At 39.8% G+C, this 22,608-nt stretch overlaps 1 protein-coding gene and 7 non-coding genes across 9 annotated transcripts; 1 reads left to right on the forward strand and 7 right to left on the reverse strand.

Moving 5' to 3' along the window:
- Window positions 1-3,845: 3,845 nt before the first annotated feature.
- On the reverse strand, window positions 3,846-22,296 carry slc43a1b (solute carrier family 43 member 1b). 2 transcript variants are annotated; one of them, XM_058640784.1, is made up of 15 exons: window positions 22,207-22,296; window positions 17,564-17,722; window positions 16,846-17,029; window positions 16,707-16,762; window positions 16,540-16,616; window positions 12,927-13,019; window positions 12,374-12,507; window positions 11,455-11,576; window positions 10,961-11,107; window positions 10,786-10,821; window positions 7,507-7,639; window positions 7,145-7,277; window positions 6,978-7,051; window positions 5,517-5,640; window positions 3,846-5,230 (listed from the first exon to the last, which is right to left on the reverse strand). In XM_058640784.1, the coding sequence occupies exons 2-15, from the start codon at window positions 17,715-17,717 to the stop codon at window positions 5,021-5,023; spliced, it is 1,677 nt and encodes a 558-aa protein (XP_058496767.1). In that variant the 5' UTR covers window positions 17,718-17,722; window positions 22,207-22,296; the 3' UTR covers window positions 3,846-5,020. The 2 variants fall into 2 exon arrangements, with proteins under 2 accessions (XP_058496767.1, XP_058496766.1); XM_058640783.1 differs by having other exon boundaries at window positions 11,455-11,579.
- Window positions 8,105-8,177, reverse strand: trnav-uac (transfer RNA valine (anticodon UAC)). The gene has a single exon. It is a non-coding gene; the product is annotated as a tRNA-Val (tRNA).
- On the reverse strand, window positions 8,494-8,566 carry trnav-uac (transfer RNA valine (anticodon UAC)). Its single transcript has one exon. It is a non-coding gene; the product is annotated as a tRNA-Val (tRNA).
- Window positions 8,926-8,998, reverse strand: trnav-uac (transfer RNA valine (anticodon UAC)). Its single transcript has one exon. It is a non-coding gene; the product is annotated as a tRNA-Val (tRNA).
- Window positions 9,421-9,493, reverse strand: trnav-uac (transfer RNA valine (anticodon UAC)). Its single transcript has one exon. It is a non-coding gene; the product is annotated as a tRNA-Val (tRNA).
- trnav-uac (transfer RNA valine (anticodon UAC)) lies at window positions 9,821-9,893 on the reverse strand. Its single transcript has one exon. It is a non-coding gene; the product is annotated as a tRNA-Val (tRNA).
- trnav-uac (transfer RNA valine (anticodon UAC)) lies at window positions 10,218-10,290 on the reverse strand. Its single transcript has one exon. It is a non-coding gene; the product is annotated as a tRNA-Val (tRNA).
- Window positions 16,152-16,243, forward strand: trnar-ucu (transfer RNA arginine (anticodon UCU)). The gene is given in 2 exon segments: window positions 16,152-16,188; window positions 16,208-16,243. It is a non-coding gene; the product is annotated as a tRNA-Arg (tRNA).
- Window positions 22,297-22,608: the final 312 nt, after the last annotated feature.

Genomic DNA, 22,608 nt, shown 5'->3' on the forward strand with positions numbered 1-22,608 from the left:
TAACAACGCTCGATATGGCATTCTGTGCACATAAACAGCCTAGCAACATGTCTACGGATAAAAGTTAATCATAACTAGGTGTATGATTAACCTATTAACTTACAACTGTTCCATTTTTCAGTACCTTTCTCCCGGGATACTTGAGTAGTTGTATGGTACGATTGGAGCTAGACCGACGCTATGAATGCTGCTGACACGGTCATCGGGCACCCAACGTAAACATACTGTTCTCAGCCGAAAACATGGCTTTACCATTCCAAATAGTGCCATACCAAACCGAACTGTACCATGATGAAAACACAGCTGTAGGAAGCCATTGTTAGCAAGACCAGTCCATAACAATGCCCATATGATAGTATTTTGCAGCGTAGCATCATGTCTACGGATAAACATGAATCAGTACTACTATGTGTACAAATATGACATAAGTGGTTTTAGCATTAAACGTACCAGCCATCTTGTGTCAAGTTTACACCAAGTTGAGCAGTTTGGTTCATCAGACATCGGATCGCACAAATCGCGACCAAGTAAAAGTCAAAAAGCGAGTTTGGATGAGGGCTTTACTGTTCCAAACCATACCGTACTGTACCGTGGAGGAAACACGGCTGTAGGAACACCCCTATGCTTAATGCGTCACAACTGTTAGCCATTATTAGCAAGAGCAGTCAATAACAACACTCGATAATAGTATTTTGCAGCGTAGCAATATATCTATGGATAGTAAGAAGTAAAAGTAGCAGCCATCTTAGAATCCTAATGGGGGTACATGAGTTCCGAGTTGGAAATCGGAAACCTCTCATCTGAGTTAAATCCGAGTTTAGGGGTGACAAAAGCCATGCTAACTGTGTGTGTACTTGTATTTATGTTGTTATGAGTTCCAAAAAAATTTACAAACCTGCCTTTTCAGGGTTAAAACCTGGTTTTATGGGTAGGCACTTGGATATGGATAAGGTAAGGGAATGTATTATGTCTGTGATGTGTCCTCACTAAGGCATAAAAACAAGTTTATGTGTGTGTGTATGTGCACCCATTTTTAGTCCACCCCCCGTCAGGGATTTTGTGACGGTTTAAAGACATGATGTGGGATTTGTTTTGTTTTTTTATTTCATTAGGTGAACCTGTTGTGACCCATATATGACAAAACAGCAGGGGGCATCTGCTCTTTTATCCTGTAATGCAATCTGACAAGATAATCCTGTTCCAGATGGCATTTTTGGCATTGGCACAGAGGGACGTGTCCATGCCGTTAGCAAGGTGGTGCTATGTTGTCCAATCAGACATTCACCCATCTTAAAGTAAGTTTAGCAACAATTTATACAATCAGGTGATTTCTACACACTGGACCTTTAAGAAAAGGCTCAAATAATACAGTTTATACCTGTTTAAGGATATTCTCATTGCCTTAACTCACAGTTTAACAGCCCTCTCCAAACTGGAGTCCCTCTGTAATCTGTCATAGACCAAATCTGCGATTTTTACATCACATCACACAGGAAGTGTTAATCCACAAATGTCTCTATCAGTCAGTTTCATTTATTTATTTTTTTTTTCATTTATCCTATGTCCAGATTTACATGAGTGACATAAACTTAACCAAACAAGGCAGCAGTAGACCAGCAGCTCCTGTGTCCCAGCGAGCTTAAAACACAGATGATTTTCTCAATAGAATTTGGTGCAGGAGAGTTCCAGAACATGTTGTCACTGTTGTTTAGCTATATATTGTAACTGTAGAAGCTATAGCTACATACGCAGGTACGTTATTAAAAAAAAAACCAGGATTTCAAACAATATTTGTCTATTTTTTTTTATTCGTGCGCACGCTGAATCAAAACACTTTAAACATCAGCAGAATCCACCACTGCAGTCAAAGACACACACACACACACACCATATCGTTATGTAATCATTGGATAAAACTTACAACCACACATTTTACATATTTTGTTTTAACACTATAAAAAGCACTCCTTATTTTATTTGACTGCTAGTCGTGCTCTGCTTTTTCTTTTTTTTTAATTTTACATATATCCACTCTTTATTCATGTGCGTCTTGGTTTGTGGCAGTTAAATAAATTAGCTTTGGCTACTCCCTGACATGATATTTTCATTAAGGCTACAAAGACTTATATTTTATACAGTTTCTTAAATATCCAACTTTCATTTAAACAAGTCAGTTCCTGCAGAGCCTCAGAAAACCCCTGGTAGTGGAGAGGAGGAGGTATTATTATTTTGTGTTTTTTTACAATAAGGACGAGAAAATTATACAATTATGCCAGCATATACAACAAAACCCTTTTTTAACAAAAAATAACCCTGTGAAGTCAACTCCTCCCGATTTTGCCACAGAAATGCAGGGATCCCGCGGGGCAAATCACGCATTTGGTGTGAACGCCACATTTGCATTCCCCTCCCTACTCCCTTAACAAATGTGCTTAGCGGGGGCATTTCTCAAGATTCAAGTTTCAAGATTTCTTCTTTGACAAAACAAAAAAACCCCACAAGCAAAGTCAGTATAATGCTGATATAATTCCCGATTTAATTCATAGAGGAAACTGGAAGACATTGTCCATTTATTAATTTATAGCCTACACAGTCATGGCTAACTACTTAGCGAGAGTTGCTAAAAGGACCACCTTTGTTGGGTGCACTCTTGGTACGTTCCATTTACATCGGGAGTTGGAAGTCAAGAACAGGGAGTGAACAGTCGCGCAATCAGAAAAAAAACCCTGAAGCAAATGGATCTCGGGCTTTACGTTGTTAGCAATACCAGACGATAGCGACGCTCTACACAGGTGCTATGTGTACTACCGACTTAACGTGAAACAAATATGGGAGAATGCAGTGAACAGCAAAAGTACTGTTGAGTGTTTTTACTATCGGAAGCCATTTTGGAATCTTATGGCAGCTTTTGTGCAGTTGCTCCAACTTTCCGTTTTTGGAAATCCGACTTGAAAGGGGCGCCTTCCATTTGAAATGTCGCACTAAGAACTTGGAGTATCTGACGAATTCGACTACACTACAACTGGAACATACCAATGGTCGGACGAGACATATAAACGACTGGTAACAGGGAGAACAACCTTTGTTCGAGAGCTCCATTTAATGCTGTGTGGCTAAAGAAACGCATGACGTGATTGAATGAATCTGTGCTGGAATATTTGCATCACCTGATTTGATTGGTGTGAACCTCGAACTGTGTGCATGTGTCTCTGGGTAAACACTTAGGTCAATATACAGCAATTTTAACTTAAAGACATCACCAACAGCAGCTGTTAAATAAAAACATAACCCTGTTCATATTCCCCATAGCTATCATAATTATAGCAGTATTATGTACAGAACAACACGTCCGGGTGAACCGAGTGCAACTCCTAATCTGCCCTGTGTTCACAATGTTGGTTAGCATTAGCGTCAAGTTTCTCTGTCTTTGATAGAAATGCCGTGTTGCAGAGTCAGTTGATTCCACCCTTAAACCAAATACAGTCACTTTCACATTTACAAAAAAGAACTAAATGTTAAATTCAGGAGCTCTCAACGTGTAACACATTCAGGCTAGCTGCTTTTAAGCTAAACTAGGTTACGCCAATCAGAAACATACAAATAAATTTCAGTCAGGTAATAAATACAGTTTCCCAAAATGTCAAAAAAAATGTTTTTAATTCCCATTGAGGGTTATTTGTATGTGTCCGAGAGGTGTGTACCATTTTGTTTTGTTGCTTTCATGCTATGATTCAGTTAGCACGTAGCTACTTCAAGAACAGAAACTATAAATTAAGCTATCATACAAACACTGTATATCGGCACATAATATATGTAGTATGTGAAAAATGGTTTCTTTGTTTGTTTGTTTCTTCTTGCTAGGGTTAAGGGTAAATTACCCAGAGTGCAGTTCACCAGTCCATTACACCCACACATATATTGCACACGTCTTATAGGAAAATTTAGAGCTTTGCAAAACAGGAGGGGAACAGAGCTGAGATTCTAAAGCGAGGCTCCGTTGCAACCACTGAGGCATCTCTACGTGTCATTTTAAATGACAGAATCTAAAGTTAAAGGTCCAGCGTGTAACATTTAGGAAGGTTTATCGGCAGAAATGGAACATATTGTGAGTAGGTTTGTATGTTTTCAACTTTGCCGGAGAATTTGTGTCAACTGGCGGTTAATGTTGCAGAAAAAAGGGCAGTTGTCCCAGAGTTAGGTGTGAACACAGTAATAGAAAAATCGCATTTCATCATCGCATCAACCACCAAACCCAGCTCACCTGTTCCTCATGATCCTACTCCACATTATTTTTATTTATTTATTCTTTCTTCTCTGTTTTTAATCTGTTGTATTCATCCATGTTTTACTGCTGATGTACTGATGCACGGTGATGGTGATGTTGAAAGTGAAGGAGTTATTGTCATTATTCGTGTCCTACAGGAAGGCTGCCATTTTGGGTCGAACAGCCATTTTTGGGCGATTTTGGCCATTTTGCTTATAGAGGCCGCCATCTTGCTCATTTTCACAAACTATTAACCACTGAAAAAGGAGAAAACACTGAAAAGATTGGAAGGGTATTTTACAAGGTCTGTGTATTCTCTATTGTATTTTATTGGTATTGTTCTCTATTGTATATTATTGGTATTTTTTTTAACTACATATTACTTCTTAGTGCACTATATTTTTCCACTTTATCCACGCTGCTTCCGTAAAGTTGAATAGACACCGAGCACAAAATAATTGCATCGTTAAATAATAGTGTTGCATGGTTACTTGGCAGTCGGGAAAAGAGTGTTGTTGTTGAGTGTTTGCATGCTTTCTGGTAAGCACAGGCCACCATAGTTCCCTGTCATGCTTGTTGAAGGTCCTCCGTTTGTTGCCTTCTGCCCTCCCACCATTAGATGTCACTAATTCTCACACACTGGACCTTTAAAGGATATTTTCTCAATGAGAAATCTGACATTACGCTCACAATGTCAAAGCTCTATTCTATAGTCATGATCTTCTAAACGTGTGACCACGTGGTATAAGTGGATCCTCAGTTCTCTGACATTGCTTGCCCGTTTGCCGCATATCCGTTTGCTGCGTTACAGTTGGACTGGCTCTCTGATTGGCTCAGGGGAACATTCTCTTGGTCAGCCAGATTATTGCGTGCCACCTTCGCCCTGATCAGGTTTCTACGGTGATAGACCAGATAGCCCGGCAACAGGAATCCAGCCAGGGATAAGATGAGGAGGCTCAGATTGATCTGTTTGCGAGGAGAAACGTGTCAGCACATGTGTTGATGGTATTAAGTTGCTTTTGTTTTCTGTGAGCACACTTGTATTTGTTTCCTCTTTAGGACCTTCTCTGGCATAAACCCTGACCTGGTTAGGACCTCATTTCTGACAAAATTGTGGTTATGGTTAAGGTTAAGGAATTAGGCTTTGTTTAGTTTGTCCAAATAAACAGAAGTCGATTCAGAGTCCTTAAAAGGAAAGCTGTCTGAACCTGTGTGTGTGTGTGAGTGTACTGTATATGTGAGTGTTTTATACCCAGTAAGGATCTCTTTCCAGTGGTCCCACCATCAGCATAAACAGCGGCTGCTGTAGCAGAGCAAAGGCGGCGCTGATCATGGACTGCATGCCGGTTAGTGTCCCAAAGTGGTTGGCAGGATACCTGGAGTTGGATGGGAGACAGGAAGTGCTCAGTTCAACACATTTATATACAAAATGGTAAGCATCTGTATTTATGCAGCACTTTTTCCTCGTCTTGGTGACCACTCAAAGCTGCTTTACACCACAGTTTTTGCCATTCACCCATTCACACAGTGGATCTTTGCGCTATCTAACATCTTTCATATACATTCACGCGCTGCTAGCAAAGCCGTCAAGAGCAACTTGAGGACTTTGGACTTTTGGAGTAAGTTTCATCCATTGTCTACCTCTTTATCCTCACTGTTGTAAAAACCCTGGTACGGTTCAGTTTTTTGCATTTCTACTAAGAATAGCACCAAATTACCAAAAACCAGCCCCAACTGTTCCATTCTTTGGCACCCTTCCCTTGGGGTACCATAGTAAAGAGGTACAGTACGGCCTACGACAGTCAGCTGATTGCGACAGAAAAACATAATTGGCCGTCGGGCACAGCCCACACCCCACCTACCACATAAAGGTACTGTTCTCAGTCAAAACACAAGCCTGACCCAGGCCGTTCCAAACCGTACCGTACCATGATGGAAACACAGCATAATGGCAATTATCCACTACACAGTTCATGCACGACTCAACTCATTTTTCTTTGCTTTTCCATCAGTGATGGTACCTGATACCTGGTGGTTTTTTTACCTGTTCTGACAAGGCTCTAAGCGAGCTAGGGCGATACTAAAATGTGACGTCACCAGACAGTGTCGTCACTGAAGAGTCACGAGCGCGACACAAGAATAAAAAATCCTGAAAACATGCGTTAATCTCCAACATTTAGCAAAGGAAATGTCTAAAATCTCAATAATTAACAGAGGAATCTGGTGTATTTAGTGACAGCGCTGCTGAAAGCTGGCAATCGTGAGCCAATCACGACCACGTTCAGTGGTATTTCAACTCAGTGACATGCAGGAAGTACTGAACCATTCTGTGAACAAATCTTTTTAATCCACTGATTCTAATGATTCAGTTACAGTGTCGTGTAGAAAACCATGTCATGACAGTTTCACGCAGCCTGGTTATGATGACTCCGCCCATGTTGAGGAGGAGCTATAAAGTCATGGAAAATGATACCATTTGTGCTGGAACTGTATGGTGGAAAAGCTCCATAAGTCAGTTTCTGAGTTGGAGTTCCGAGATCTGACTAAAAATGTTGTCAACGTTTTTTTCAAAGTTGTATTTGTTGTATACACAAAAACACAAAGGTGGTGTTTTATGATTTGTTTCACCCTTGGAGCTATTTTCCTAAGACGCCGTTTCTGTGTGGCTAAAACAACTCAAAACTGTAGCGGGTTTGTTTGTGGTCGTACTCACACGGCAGCGTAGAGACCTCCACAGCATGAATGGATGAATCCTCTCACTATGGTGTGCAGAACAAACGACACCATCTGACAAAAAGAACAACAGATAGATGCGGATTCACACATGGTCGCCTTGTCATCACTGAGACTGAGACACAAGCAGAACGTCAGAACTCAAACCTGTATCGGCAGGTGGTCGATCATGGAAAGGATTCCAAAGGCGACCAGCAGGACGTTGGTGAAGGTGAAGGACCTCATAGCGTTGGTCAGTTTCTGGATCTTTCTGTCTCTTTTTTGCGGGTGATTTGAGTGGCTGAAAAGAGCAAACGTCAAATGTTAGAGTTTTTTGTTTTTTTTACTGCTTTTTATTATGACAACTATATTGACTGTCTCTCTTATACGCAGTAATGGACTTCTATCATACACAATGGGTGAATCAACTTTCAACTGGATGGTTGTGGGTTTGATTGCACTTGTCACGTGTCCTTGGGCAAGACACTTAACTTTGCTTCACAAATTGAATTAGATTGTATTGGAAATACCTCTTCACGGTTGGTGTGACTGGATTCTCCTCCTCACAGTCCTTCATCCTCCAGTCCATCATGTAACCGATCAGTGGACACGTCAGCAGACAAAGCAGCTGCATGGTACCGAAGACGGACGAGTAGAAACTCACTGGGGAGGACAAGGACAAAGCGAGGGTCAATAGAAATCAACGACAGAAGTGTTTTTGATTGGGATTTCATGCAAATTTGCATTGTTTTATCTTGTTTCTGGTCATGAAAGCTTAAAGTGAACTGTGATATCTGATCACGACAAAGTTAGATTGTTGCTGGCCAAGATTACTTTTCTTTTTAGGCAAGAAAAAAAGAAACTTCTCTATCTTTTTTCAGCGTTCCCACACCTTGGTTCACATCAAATTCAAAGACTTTTCCAGGACCAATTCCCTCAAATTCAAGGACTGAATGTGCTAACAACTTATAAGAGCTTGTCTTCATCCATGGCCTCCACTTTTATTGATTGACAAGTGATTGTCCTTGGGATCTTGGTCTGAGTCAGTCTTTGTCTTTTGTCCTTGGTGAGACCTAAATATCAACTCAATCCATTTCTTCTCCTCTTGTCCATTAGCTACCAAAGATCTGGTTCCACTGGGGTTTGAACCCAGGACCTTCTGCGTGTAAAGCAGACATGATAACCACTACACTATGGAACCTGTTTTTGAAGAACACTACATGGAAAATTCCTTCATTTAAGTGATTTTTATGTTTTAGGATGTTCAGAGTATGAAACAGTAGGTGGTGTCATAACAAACACGGGAGACATTTACCTAAATATCAAATCAACTTGTTTCTCACACAAATCACAACCACTTTCAATGATAAACAGGACAATGTTTGATCTTTCAAGGGCCTTGAAATCTTAACAAATCCACAAACTTTCAGGGACCCATAAAAACTCAGGGAGCAAAGCACAGCTCTTTAATTGTCCTGAGATTAAACCCATTTCTTTTCCATTAGCTACCAAAGACCTGGTTCCACTGGGGTTTGAACCCAGGACCTTCTGCGTGTAAAGCAGACGTGATAACCACTACACTATGGAACCTGTTTGTAAAGAACACTACGGGGCAATCTTAGATCTTTCAAGGGCCTTGAAATGTTCTCCACAAATTTACAAACTTTCAGGGACCCATTAAAGCAAAGGACAGCACAGCTTTTTACTTATCATGGGATTTAAACCCATTTCTTTTCCTCTTGTCCATCAGCTACCAAAGATCTGGTTACACTTCAGGGTGTAAAGCAGACGTGATAACCACTACACTATGGAACCTGTTCATAAAGAACTCTACATGGAAAATTCCTTCATTTAAGTGATTTTTATGTCTTTTAAGATGTTCAGAGCATGAAACAGTAGGTGGTGCCGTAACAAACACGGGAGACCATGTCCATTAGCTACCAAAGATCTGGTTCCACTGGGGTTTGAACCCAGGACCTTCTGCGTGTAAAGCAGACATGATAACCACTACACCATGGAACCTGTTGTCACTAAGTTCTACATGGAAAATTCCTTCAGTGATTTCAGTGACTTTTACCTCTTTTAATAATTTTAGGGGATGAAACAGTAGGTGGCACCAAGGGAGACATTTACCTAAAAAGGCAAAGCTTTTGACTTATCCTGGGATTTGAATCTAGGACCCAGAACCCAGGATAACCACCACACAATGGAACCTGTTTTTAAGAGGTTCTACAAGTAGACATTTACCTAAATATCAAATTAACGTATTTCTCGCACAAAATCTAAAGCACTTTCACAGTGACCGATGTCTATTTAGGGCAATTTTCAGAATCATTCAATGACCCATGAAAACCCTGCACTTATCTGTGTACAGGAAGCAAATGGAAAATCTTGGGATTTGAAACAGCAATGGTTTTCCTCTTGTCTATCAGCTACCAAACATCTGGTTCCACTGGGGTTTGAACCCAGGACTTTCTTCGTGTAAAGCAGATGTGATAACCACTACACTATGGAACCTGTTTATAAAGAGCTCAACGTGGAAAATTCATTGAGGTGATTTTTATCTCTTTTACGATGTTTAGGGCAGGAAACAGTAGGTGGCGTCGCAACAAACATGGGAGACATTTACCTAAATATCAACTCAACCTGTTTCTCACACAAAATACAACCACCTTCAGTGATTCACAGGGTAATGTTTGATCTTTCAAGGGCCTTGAAATCTTAACAAATCCACAAACTTTCAGGGACCCATTAAAACTCAGGGAGCAAAGGACAGCACAGTTGTTACTTATCCTGGGATTTAAACCCATTTATTTTCCTTTTGTCCATCAGCTACCAAAGATCTGGTTCCACTGGGGTTTGAACCCAGGACCTTCTGCGTGTAAAGCAGACGTGATAACCACTACACTATGGAACCTGTTTGTGAAGAACACTACATGGAAAATTCCTTCATTTAATTGATTTTTATGTCTTTTAAGATGTTCAGAGTATGAAACAGTAGGTGGTGTCATAACAAACACGGAAGACATTTACCTAAGTATCAACTCAATTTGTTTCTCACACAAAATAAAACCACTTTCAATGATTCACAGGGCAACACTTGATCTTTCAAGGGCCTTGAAATGTTCTCCACAAATTCACAAACTTTTAGGGACCCATTAAAACTCAGGGAGCACAGTTGTTACTTATCCTGGGATTTAAACCCATTTCATTTCCTCTTGTCCATCAGCTACCAAAGATCTGGTTCCACTGGGGTTTGAACCCAGGACCTTCTGCGTGTAAAGCAGACATGATAACCACTACACTATGGAACCTGTTTACAAAGCACTCTTTATGGAAAATTCCTTCAATTAAGTGACTTTTACCTCTTTTAAGATGTTTAGGGCAAGAAACAGTAGGTGGCGTCGTAACAAACAACGGAGACATTGACTTAAGTATGAAATTAACTTCTTTCTCGCACAAAATTCAAGCACTTTCAATGACCCATGTCTGTAAAGAGCAATTTTGAGAATCCTTCAAGGACCCATGAGTACCCTGCACTTATCTGCATAACCCAGCTAAGGGGCAAATAACCTAAAAAGGCAAAGGAGAACACAGACTTATCCTGGGATTTGAACCCAGGGCCCAGAACCCAGGATAACCACTACATGGAACCTGTTTTTAAGAGGTTCCATGGGGGAACCCTGCTTTCTTCAAATATAAAAATGTTGTCGTGTGTGGCCTCTAAGAAGCAGTGAATTATTAGTGGACGGATAACTGTAGCACCAATCAAGTACAATCAAAGATAGGGTTCTGAGTCAGGGACTTACCTTGTTCACTCGCCTCCTTCTGCAGCATCTCTGAGGCTGGAAGAGAAGAAAAGCAGCAGCAGGTCAGGAATCTCACCACCAAACATTCGAAAGGTTCTAATGAAGAACCACATCTCATTTTTTTATAGCGTTGTTGTGCAGTTTTCTTGTCTTTTTTTTTAGGTATTATTCTTACGGTGGGGGTCGCCGTGGGTGACCAAAAACTCCACCATCTCGTTCATGGCACCCATGTAGAAGATCAGCCGCAGCTGGGTCATCGCCATGGTGATGAGACTCCACAGGAAGATTGGAGAACAGACAGAGTGACAGAACGTCACCGAGCCTGAAGCAGAAGAAGAAGAAGAAGAAGAAGAAGAGAGCAAGTGAGGATTAGTGACATCCAACGGTGAGACTACAGGTTGCAGATTAGATTCGGTTTGTGTGGGCGGAGTCACTCTGAATTGTTGGTGATGAGCAGGTAATCATCCAAGTGTGATCCATTTTAACATGTTCAGATGTGTTTATCTCAGTGACGTGTGAGCAGATCAGTCTGACTTTGTCAGATGGTAACAGCTTTAATAAGCAGGTAAAGTTCTGTACTGATCCAGAAAGTTCTTCTGGGATCGAATGGATTCAAATGTGAACACTTAAGGGTGCCAGTATGTAAAATGCAGGTGAATCTTGAATCACCCTGCGCTGGGCCTCGTGAGCCTGGCTGCCCGGGATCTGCTGTCATGCCGTCCACATGAGCGACGTACTTGTCTCCAGACGCCATGTCTTCTTTCTCAACTCCGCTCATTTTCATTGATTTACTACTAAAAGAACAAAAACAGAGACAGATAGGTCAGTTATCTACACCTGAAGTTACAACACCATCCCTAACCTGCTTTCAGTAACCATAACAACATGTTTTGGCAGAAGAAAATGTGTAGGAGGAGCCAAGTCTCATTTTTATTTGTGAGAGAACCACTAGGGGGTTGTATTCCATGTCTTATATTCTGCCCGAGGCTGACACTGGCCCCGGGGTCATGCAAGGGGCACCTGTGCTCAGGTTTTGAGTTTTGTTTTGATTTGTTCAATGAAAATGGGAAAAATAAGCGACATTGGGAGGAAATAAATCGCTGACACTCGGGAAGACTCTGCAGTATCCACCGTAATTCCTAAACGGCTGAATTACTGCCAGATACGGAAAGTCAAAGTTATCTTGGATAAAAAGGAGCAGAAGAACTCACTCACTGAATTCAATTCTACAGCCATAAAATCTAAATAAATCCTGACGTGTGTTTGTGTTTTAAAGAAGAAAAACACACTTTATGGTTCTGCTGCTTTATCTCACTGTTAAACAGCATTTTATGACTGGAAAGTGAAGTTTGTCCAAACCATAGAGAAAATCCACATTTTTAGCTCAGTGAGACACAGGAGCTGCTGGTCTACGCGTCACTAACAGGACTCTTGTGTGCTCGTGATGTTAAAATCGTTGATTTTCTCTATGGGATTTGGTGTTGGGTGAGGGGGGAGTTAGCAAAGCAAAAGCAAAGTTCAGTTTCCAGTCAGACATCGGAGTTACTTTAAAACATAATGACATACATATAACAAACATGATACTGACGTGTAGCGGGGGTCCTCGGGTGCAGGGAAGGACTCGTTGGGCCAGTTCAGGAAGCAGTTAATGACGACCAGGCTGGCCATACCAGACCAAACCCACATGATGACACGGAACGACACGCCCAGGTCATAGATCACCTGGAGGAGGACGGTTTGGATGAAAGACGAAAGAAGAAAATAATATGTAAAGAATACCTTATCGTCTCATCTCAAGTCAACTCTGATTTAACCTTCTTCACCTTCTTCTTTCGTTTCTTCTTCTTCATGTTAGGTCACTTTATTCTCCATTTCATCTTATCTTACTTTTCTGACTTACTCTAACCTATCTTATTTTACCTTACCTTATCTTTCTTGTCTCATCTCATCTTATTTTTCCTTATCTTACCTTCCTGACCACATCTCATGTCATTTTATTTTGATTTTATCTTGCTTTCCTCTCAACTTGTCTCATTTTATCTCATCTCACGTCCTGAATAACTATTTTATTTTCCATGATGCTAATGCTAATAAACATGTAAATCATGTGTGTGTGTGTGTGTGTGTGTGTGAGTGAGCACCTTGACACCAGAGAAGGTGACGGCTGAAGAAGCGTACGATCCGATCATCAGGGAGAGGATTGTTGCTCGAACATGTCCAAACATGTTTGGCAACTAAAGAAAAGGAGAAAAAAGGTCATTTTTCCATCTTTTTCTGTCAGAAATGAAACACAACTGAACTCTACAGAGTGTGTGTGTGTGTGTGTGTGTGTCAGCTCTAAGCTCTCGTGAGTCAACTACACTGACTTTAGTATTTTACATGCACTTTACAAAGTGAACCAGCAGGTGGAGCTAGTGACTTATATACAAACAAGCTTGGATTGACGTACACGCACAAACTTGTTTTTATATCTTAGTGAGGACACATCAGATACAATGTTTTCCCTTAACCTTTACACCCTAACCTTAACCATCACAATGAAGTGCATGACCTTTATATATATATATATATATATATATATATATATATATATATATATATATATATATATATATATACATATATGTATGTGTATATATATATATATATATATATATATATATTTATACATGTAGGGAGAGAGAGAGAGAGAGAGAGATACTGTATGTGTGTGTGTGTGTGTATTGCTGACTGAGGAGAAACTAAAAGTAACAATATATTGAATAGCCACCAGGGGGCGACTCTGGTTGTGGTTGTAAAAAGCAGTCGGTTTTGATAGAAGTTGAAAGTCATAGAAAAAAACACATTGATGGATTTAAAACACCTAATTTGGTTTCTAGAACTATTTATGCACAATTTGTTATAGTATATTTTTAAAATAAATTGGGGGAGTTTATCACTGTAAAGGAGAAGCAAAACATTTATTTAACTAAAATTAGTGTTATTTTATAACTTATAAATTCCACTTTTATTGATTTACATTGTAATGATTATTGTTTTGGTTTTTTTAAACCGTTGTTAATAATGAAGGAAGATAAAAACTGTGAGAGCACAGTTTACTGGAGCGGAGCTCACAGACATGATGATGATGATGATGACAGGTGAAATATGGAAACACACGCAGGAGCAGTTCATGGAACAAGAGAGAGAGAGAGACATAGAGGGGGAGGTGAGGGAGGGCCAGATAAGAATGGAACAACAACAACAACAACAACAACAACAACATGGAAACATGAGGAGAGAGGAATGACATCAGCTCAGTTTCCATTCAGGGATTTTTTTTAAGCATATTTGCGATTTGCACGTGAGAATACCTGAATTTCAACAAATAAAATACTATATATATATATATATATATATATACATATATGTACACATACATACACGTATATAAAGTACTGTAACAAAGTACAAAATGAATGTATCTGTACTTCAGATCAGATCAGTTTAAGTCTGGACTCCATCACATTTCCTCTAACTACTTTGTTACTCGTTACTACCAAATAAAAACAGAAGAAGAGTTGGTATTATGGTCTGTATTTATATAGAGGTTTTCTAGTCTCAATGAGCTGCTGTTTTCACACAGGGTAAAGTGTCTTTGCTCAAGGACACATATAGGCTTAGCAGAGCCAGGAACTGAACCAACAACCTTCCTGTTGAAAGACGACTCACCCTATCACTGAGCCACCATGGGTCAATGGCTCTGTTTTTAAAATACATTTACTTAAGTACATTTCATATCAGAAAACAGTAAAGGTCATAAACTTTAAGACTTTTTACTTCAGTAATATTATACAAAAAAAGTGACTTCAACTTCTACCAAAGTCATTTTCTGGTTACATACTTTAACATTTACTTAAGTATCACTTTTAGGTACTTTATACTTAGGACTGTACCCTTGTACCAGGAGGGGTTCCCGTCAGTTTGTTTACTTTTGTGCAAACTGTCTTATCAGAGTTGACACGGAACATTAAAGTATTGGCAGCTGCTGAAGTTTGCTGGGAATACACACTGTTTACATCAGGCAGTGTAATAACACACACACACACACACACACACACACACACACACACACACACACACACACACACACAGGTTTGTGCCGCTATCCTTTTAAGGAATCTGTATTCATGTGGACGTCATCGTTCCATATCAAAACAGTTTTATTTTGAAAGTTGTAATACTGTGTAACTGTGATGGAATATCATGATATTATTTTAAACTCATAATTACTTTTTTTCCACTTGACCTGCCTCCTAAAGACCAGCCTAGACACTTATAGTGCTTTTCCACTACACAGTCTCGGCACACCGCGGCTCGGCTCTACACTGTTCGGCGTGGTTTTCCATTACTGTAGTACCTCCTCAATGTGGGCGGAGTCATCATAGCACGGCTGCATGAAACTGCCGTCACTTTGTTTTATAATCAGACAAATCGCACACATGCTGGAGTAATCGCACTACGAATCGCATTATCCAGGTATCTTAGTCCGACTAAGACTAGACCGATTTCAGTCGGACTAACATGTTTACATGAAATTAAGTCTTAACCTTAACATCACAACTAAATGCCTAAGCTTAACACGTACCCTTACCATACCCTTACCCTTACCCTAACCTGAACAAATTCTAACCTTAAAACCAGGTATTTACAGGTCATGGAAAAAGCCATTTAAATGTGTGGGGCCCAGACAAATTGACCCCCACAGGGTCAAAATATCCTCACAAAGATACATCTGCGTGTCTGACAAAAATATAAATACAAGAATACACACACACAAACACAAAAGGACAGAATGACAATGTCAACAATGTCAAGTCCAGGACACATTCTAACCCAGGGAAGTGCAGTAAGAGAGAGACAGAGAGACAGGGTAGAGGAGTGTGTGGGAGTGGGTGTGTTGACCACCAGGTTTTCTGATTGGCTGAGAGGCTGCGGCAGAATTTAGAACGCGTGGAACAACATGTGTTGCTTTCCAAAATACACACACACACACGCACTCACGTGGAGACACAAGCTTGTGATCACACGGGTTCCACAGCAGCAGAGTCACACTGTGTGTTTGGAACACAAACACAGAGCCGTGAGTGGACAGATCCACACTGGGTGGACACCTGGCGTTCTGTCAGGAGGGGCTTGATGATTGATTGATATTGAACCTATTATTCTGTCTGTGTTTGGTCTTTGTCAAGAGAAACGATGGAACGTCACTTGTGTGCCGCATCAAGCAAAACTATCACACCCGGCTGAGGGAGTGTTTGTGTATATACAGCAGCAGAGCAGGGGTGGGCGGGTACAGGTAGTGACCGTGATCATGAATATATAGCGGCTCTGTGGCGCAATGGACAGCGCATTGGACTTCTAGTATAGCTCTATAGAAGAGATTCAAAGGTTGTGGGTTCGAGTCCCACCAGAGTCACATTGTTGTTGTTCCTTGTTTCATCTGTCCACATGAATACGAGTCACTGCAGTGTCCTGAGAAGAATAACTGTACAAACCTGTGTTGGGTTTTGAGAGGTTCTTGTCATGGATTTGATAAAATTGTTATCGTGAAACTGTCCTATCGCTTTACGAGAACAATGTTGGTTTTTGCCTCTGTCTTTTTTGACAAAAAAAGAAGGAAAACGCGATCTAAACAAAAGCTCAGAGAGCGTCACGTGGTATTACGAGGAAGAAGAATACATGTGTTTTTATGTGTGAGCGGGGAAATCGTACTGTGAGTGAAGTGAAGGTCAGGCAGATTCCCCCGAAGCCATTGAAGGAGACAGCGATGAAGATGAGGAAGGACAACACTGATGGAACAATGATAAACAGAAACATCGTGAAAATTCTCATTTTCTGGTTTTCAAACCATGCTGAGTGAAAAGTTCGGAAATGCTCACCTTCGGGGTTGTACGCGGCGGCAGCTATCATCGCACAGGAAGCCGCGAAACACGAACTGAAACACATAAACACACAGGAAGTCTGGTGAAAAGTGAGGGTCACTTTTTTTCCGCAGACGCAATCGAACACAATTCCTACCTGCCAACGAGCCTCAGTGGGCGGGGCCCGTATTTGTCCATCAAGATGCCCAGAGGTAGCGTGGCTGCGCTCAACAAGAAAGAGCCGATGGTGAAGCCGAGGTTCAATATCTTCTCCTGCTCCAAACAGCTACTCCACTCGTGGTTCTCCAAGGAAGTGGTGTTAGCACCGACAGAGTCGTTCTCTGGATAAAATCGCAGATAAAACAGTCAAAATACGATAAAAATGTTTAAAAAGGCAAAGTTAAGGCGAGCTACGGTTCTAGCTTGACAAGTTCTATCTATCTATCTATCTATCTATAGTCAGCTAGCTAGCTAGTTTAGTCAGCTAGCTAGCTAGCTAGCTGACTAAACTAGCTAGCTAACTCCTAGTTAGTCAGAAATAGATTTTCAGATAGATAGATAGATAGATAGATAGATAGATAGATAGATAGATAGATAGATAGATAGATAGACAGATAGATGGATAGATAACTTTCCAAAAGCATATTTTTTTTGTTTTTTATTGACATTAATGAAGTAATACACAAACAGTTTTAGGAGCATTTAAAATACACTGCTAACATTAGACTGCTAACACTGAAATATGGGTTCAAGGATCATCGTAATGGTAAAAAGGTTCATGTTTCTTCATGTTATTGAGTTTTCTTGTGTTTTATGATTGATGATTATGATTTCATTCATTCTGATTAGATGGTGTTTTTTGTTTTTTGTCTTACCGATGCAAACGTGTGAATAGAAGCCTTCGTTCTTCAGCATGATGAGGAGAGAGGTCCAGCCCAGCAGAACAGCAGAGAAGAGCAGGTTCTCGATGATGGCAGTGATGGCAATCCACCACCTCCTCCTGTACGCCTGAGCCAAACTGGGAGCCATGACAGCTGGAGACGAAAAACAAGTATGTCAGTTCACCAAACTGATTATCAGCAGGGCTGTTTATTTTTACAGTGTGGTCGAGCCAGGTTATACGGATATGAAAGGATTTAAATATTCTTTCAAGTTTCAAATTATGCAAAACATATTCTTTGTCTTGGGGATAAAATATCTAAAATATCATATTTTGTCTTAAATATGTTTGTCAGATTATTACAGTATTATATGATTCTGCATTAGTACATTGTCGCATAAATAAATACTCTTCCATAATCGCTTCATTATCACACGACAACTGTAATAAACTACATAATTACACGATTGATAAGCAGTAATTATTACACTACTAATATTCAGTATTAATTATTGCATTATTACACGGTAATTATTACATTATTGAGTGACTAATCAGCAGCAATAACTGCGTGATTACTCATTAATACGAGGTAAACGAATATTAAGTAGTAATTACTGTGTTGCTACATGATAAACAACAGTAATTACTACACACAGTCAGCAGCCATTGTAACACTACTAACTAACTATATTCAGTAATGTAGTCATTACTACAGTTGTTATAGTTGTTGTTATAGTTTAGTAATTACTGTTGATTATCGTGTAATATTGTACTAAAGTGATAATAACTACATTACAAAACGATATTCAGTGTCATTACTGCATTATTACACAGTAATTGCTACACTACAGCAGATAACTCAGTAGAAATCACATCAACATTACAGATTACTCAGTAGCACTTTATACATTATTATTATATGACTCGTCATATCTAAATTCATATTTAAGGGGGAATCGAGTGAAAACTTACACATTACTCCACACCAAGGAAACTAAGACAGAGCAATGTATATATATATACATATATACGTATATATATTTATATATACATATATATGTGTATATGTATATATACATATATATTCAGCATAATAATCTTGAAAGCCAAGGTCTTGCATCATAAAATTAACCAAATGCATATCTTACATTTAGAGGAGCTACAGGCCTTTATGTTAATTTGTCTTTGCAACCTAATTATTTTGACCTTATTAAATATGAATTAAATATATGTTTGTTTGTTATTAGAATTTTAATATTTACTGTATTTATTTCATTTAGCAAAAGTCTTCTGGTGTGATAAGTTAATTCATAAAATGACTGTATTTGACCAGTTTTGCCCTGAGCCAATCACATAAGTGCACGCTCGTAAATCAGCTCACCTAATTTGCATTGACCACCCACCAGCTCCTCCTCTCAGCTGCGAGTCGTTCTGTTGTTGCTGCTGCTGTAAAAACCCCAACACTGGACAGACACTTTTCATAACATGCTGTAATCTGCTGTAATCTGCTGTAGTCTGCTTGAGGGGCTCAGCGCTCTTGTCAATCCACACCCGGCCCGGCAGGTGGCGGTAATGCTCCTATGAGCCGGTTTCCCAACCACAAACCAATCATACCACAATAATTAGCACTAAAACTTCCACCTGAGCGTATTAAATTATCCGCGGTGAATTTCCCGATGTCATGTAAGTATTTTAAAGCTTGAATTAATTGTGCATCGGTGTTCTCCCGTGTAGCGTGAGCTAACGCAGGGTAAAAGCAAAGAACACTTGAAAGGACGCTGGTTGCGTTATCTCTGCGTGTACGTGTGTGTGTATGCTACCTGTTAGCACTAGCTAACGCAGGCTAACGGCGGGAGGAGCCGCGTGTCCATTATATTTGACCAGGAAATGACTTGAAGTCATTTTAAAAGTAAAATAAAATAGTATTACTTAAGTACAATTATTAAAGTATGTGACACTTACTGACATAAAATACAAATAAGTTTTGGAATTAAAAGTATTAAAAAAAAGTAAGGAGTTAGACTTGAGCCATGGTGGATCAGTGGTAGGGCAAGCTGCCCTTCAACTGGAGGGTTGTAAGATCAATTCCTTGGCTCTACTAAGTCTATAATATATGTGTCGTTGAGCATTAGCCCCAAGTTGCAGTGATTTGGTGATAATACTACCGAGAGTAACTGCACCTTATTATATTTATATATATACATATATATATATATATATATATATATATATATACATATATATACATATATGTATGTATGTAAATAATTCCTTTCCTACTTACTTGTATATTGTTTATTTGTTGTTGATTATCTATTGTTAGTTAGAGGAAGTGTAGTGGAGTAAAAGTAGCTAGAAGTATAAGTAAAGTACAGATGAATGTGAATGTTGTACTACATAAGTACAGTAATGACATCTATCTGTCTAGAAATAGATGTTCTGCTAGATAGATAGAAAGGTAGACAACTTTCCAAAACTACATTTTTGTTTTTTAAGGACATTGATGAAATAATACAATAATAAAAGACACATTTTTACTTTGTTACACTGGAGGAAGCTCACGAACCATTGGTGGTACACGTGCCACAGTTTTAGAACCATGGCTGTACATGAATCAGTAACAGAGGAGAACATAAATCCAGTGTGTGTGTGTGTGTGTGTGTGTTTCATCAGAGTCAGTGGTGTCATGGGTCGAGTTAAAACTCCACGTGACGTTTGCTCGTGAGCGCGAAACCTCCGAGGAAGAGTGGGAGGAGTCAGGAGGAAGAGGAAGATGACACCCAGAGGGAGAAACGTTTGACCCCAGGTGAACTTTATGGAGTTTGCTGTAAGACAGTGTCGAGTGTCGGGTACTGTGATCTGCATATTTACACACACACAAACTTGTTTTTATGTCTCAGCGAGGACACCTCTTGCTAACGCTTACCTTTACTTTAACCTAAACCCAATTCTAACCTTAAACCTAAAACCAGGTGTTAACTCTAAAAGTTGTGGATCCCAGACAAACTGTCCGCACAGAGATAGGTTTTTAAGGTTGTTTTTGGACCTAGAAAAGATATAAATACGTACACAGACACACACTCCCCCAGCTGTGAGTCTATCAATATTTGAACTACTGACTTTAGGACCTGCACACTGACCTTGTTAAGACCAGTAATCTTCATGGAGACCAAAACCTGGTCCTAATGAGGTAGAAGCTAATTTCTAAAGGAACTGGTCAAGTTGAGGACTAATGATTGTAATTGTGGTTATTGTTAAGAGTTAGTGATAAGGCTTTGCTTAGGCTGTAAAAAAAATGAATGGGAGTCAATGCAGAGTCCTCAGAAGAATAGCTGCACAAACATTGTGTGTGTGTTTTATGGGGATGTATCAACAGAAATTGAGAAACAAAACAAATTCCTATAAATGTTATTATTTTTAGTTGCTCTGAATTAATGTTAAATATGTTAATTATATATATATTTCTTTAACAATTTATGACGACAAAGACATAACGTCAACATAAAATAATAAACATTTTCACCTAATTTTTCAACTATTTGGGAAACCAAAAAAAAGGGGAGCATTGATTTTTTTCAGAGAATATTTGGCGTGAGCTCACTGAGATAAACAGAAGGTCGGGCACATTTTAAACTCTGGGTCACCGCGGCAACAGAGACACGAGGAGGAGGAGGTGACGCAACTTTTCATACATTTGTTCCCACGTAGTCAAATGCTAATGTTGGACTTTTTAATTTTCTTTTCTTTTTTTTTTAAAACAGCGAGCGACGTGAAACTGTCTTTGTTAGTGCAGACTTTATTAGGAATGTCGTCATAAAACTACATTCTTTTAGCAACTCGCAGAATTATAGAATTAGATTTGTGTCAATATTTTCACTTTTTAAGAAGCAAAACAAATATCGATTTAATCATTTAAAAATATTGTATTTTATTGTTTGCGCTCCCTCGCTTGTTCTTTGCGCTCCCTGATTTGTTCTTTGCGCTCCCTGATTTGTTCTTTGCACTCCGATTTGTTCTTTGCGCTCCCTCGCTTGTTCTTTGCACTCCCTGATTTGTTCTTTGCACTCCCACACTTGTTGCCCCCTGGTGGCTATTCATTATATTCATCTATGTGTCATATACGATCATAGGAAAGGGAACTTGGCTTATAACTGGAGGGTTGCTGGTTCAAGTACCCACCAGGCCAAAAAGGCTGGGGTACCCCTGAGCAAGGTACCCAACCCCATTGCTCCCCTGGTGCTACTCAGTGTGGCAGCCCACTGCTCCTAATTCTAGGATGGGTCAAATGCAGAGAAATAATTCCCCAAAGGAGATTAATAAAGTATAAGATTTAGATTTGTATCTCTGGCTATCGTTAGCATTGTAGCAAAACAACCCATTATGTGGTTATTTGCAACATTTCACGAATAAAAACGGAACAGAGCGACGTGTACGACTGATTTATTGCGGCGTTCCGGTTGATACGTACAACAAGGAACTCGGAAATTGTACGATAACTCTCTGAAACGTCCAGAGAGAAACATTTACTCGGCTCCAAACTGAGAGGCTGAGGAAATCTGCCATTCACAGATTCTGTCTTCAACAATAATTCATACACACAGACACACACACACTCACTCGCTGTGAATGACTTACTTTCAGAGTTGTCCCGCTGCTGCAGTGGACGGCGTTAGTCAGAGTGGGTCGTGGTTTCTGGACGGTGTCGGTGGAACTTTGATCGGTGATCTGACGTTGGTCTTCCTCTCTTCAGGCGTTTGAACGTGTCATGTCTTTCTCTCCATGTGGCAGCTGCATTCACTCGCACATGTTCACTCTCTATCTGTGCGCACACACTATGTCTAAATAGAGCACACACACACACACACTACTGACCTTAACTCACAGAATGTCTATCTTTGTGGGGACACTAATGTTAAAATGATCTGTATTTATAAAGCGCTTTTCTAGTCTTGATGACCACTCAAATAGCTGCTTCACCCATTCACTCACACTTTCATACGATTTCAACATGACAGTGGATACACCAGGGCAAATATG

The sequence above is a fragment of the Solea solea genome, chromosome 10, assembly GCF_958295425.1.
Source record: "Solea solea chromosome 10, fSolSol10.1, whole genome shotgun sequence".
Taxonomy (NCBI): domain Eukaryota; kingdom Metazoa; phylum Chordata; class Actinopteri; order Pleuronectiformes; family Soleidae; genus Solea; species Solea solea.

Coding starts and splice junctions, on each gene's coding strand:
- slc43a1b (XM_058640783.1), bottom strand. CDS start 17,717: ATGGCTCCCAGTTTGGCTCAGGCGTACAGGAGGAGGTGGTGGATTGCC. Junction 11,108..11,454: donor CTCACGAGGCCCAGCGCAGG/GTGATTCAAGAT, acceptor CTTCTGCTTCAG/GCTCGGTGACGTTCTGTCAC. Junction 7,278..7,506: donor GTCACACCAACCGTGAAGAG/GTATTTCCAATA, acceptor TGCTCTTTTCAG/CCACTCAAATCACCCGCAAA.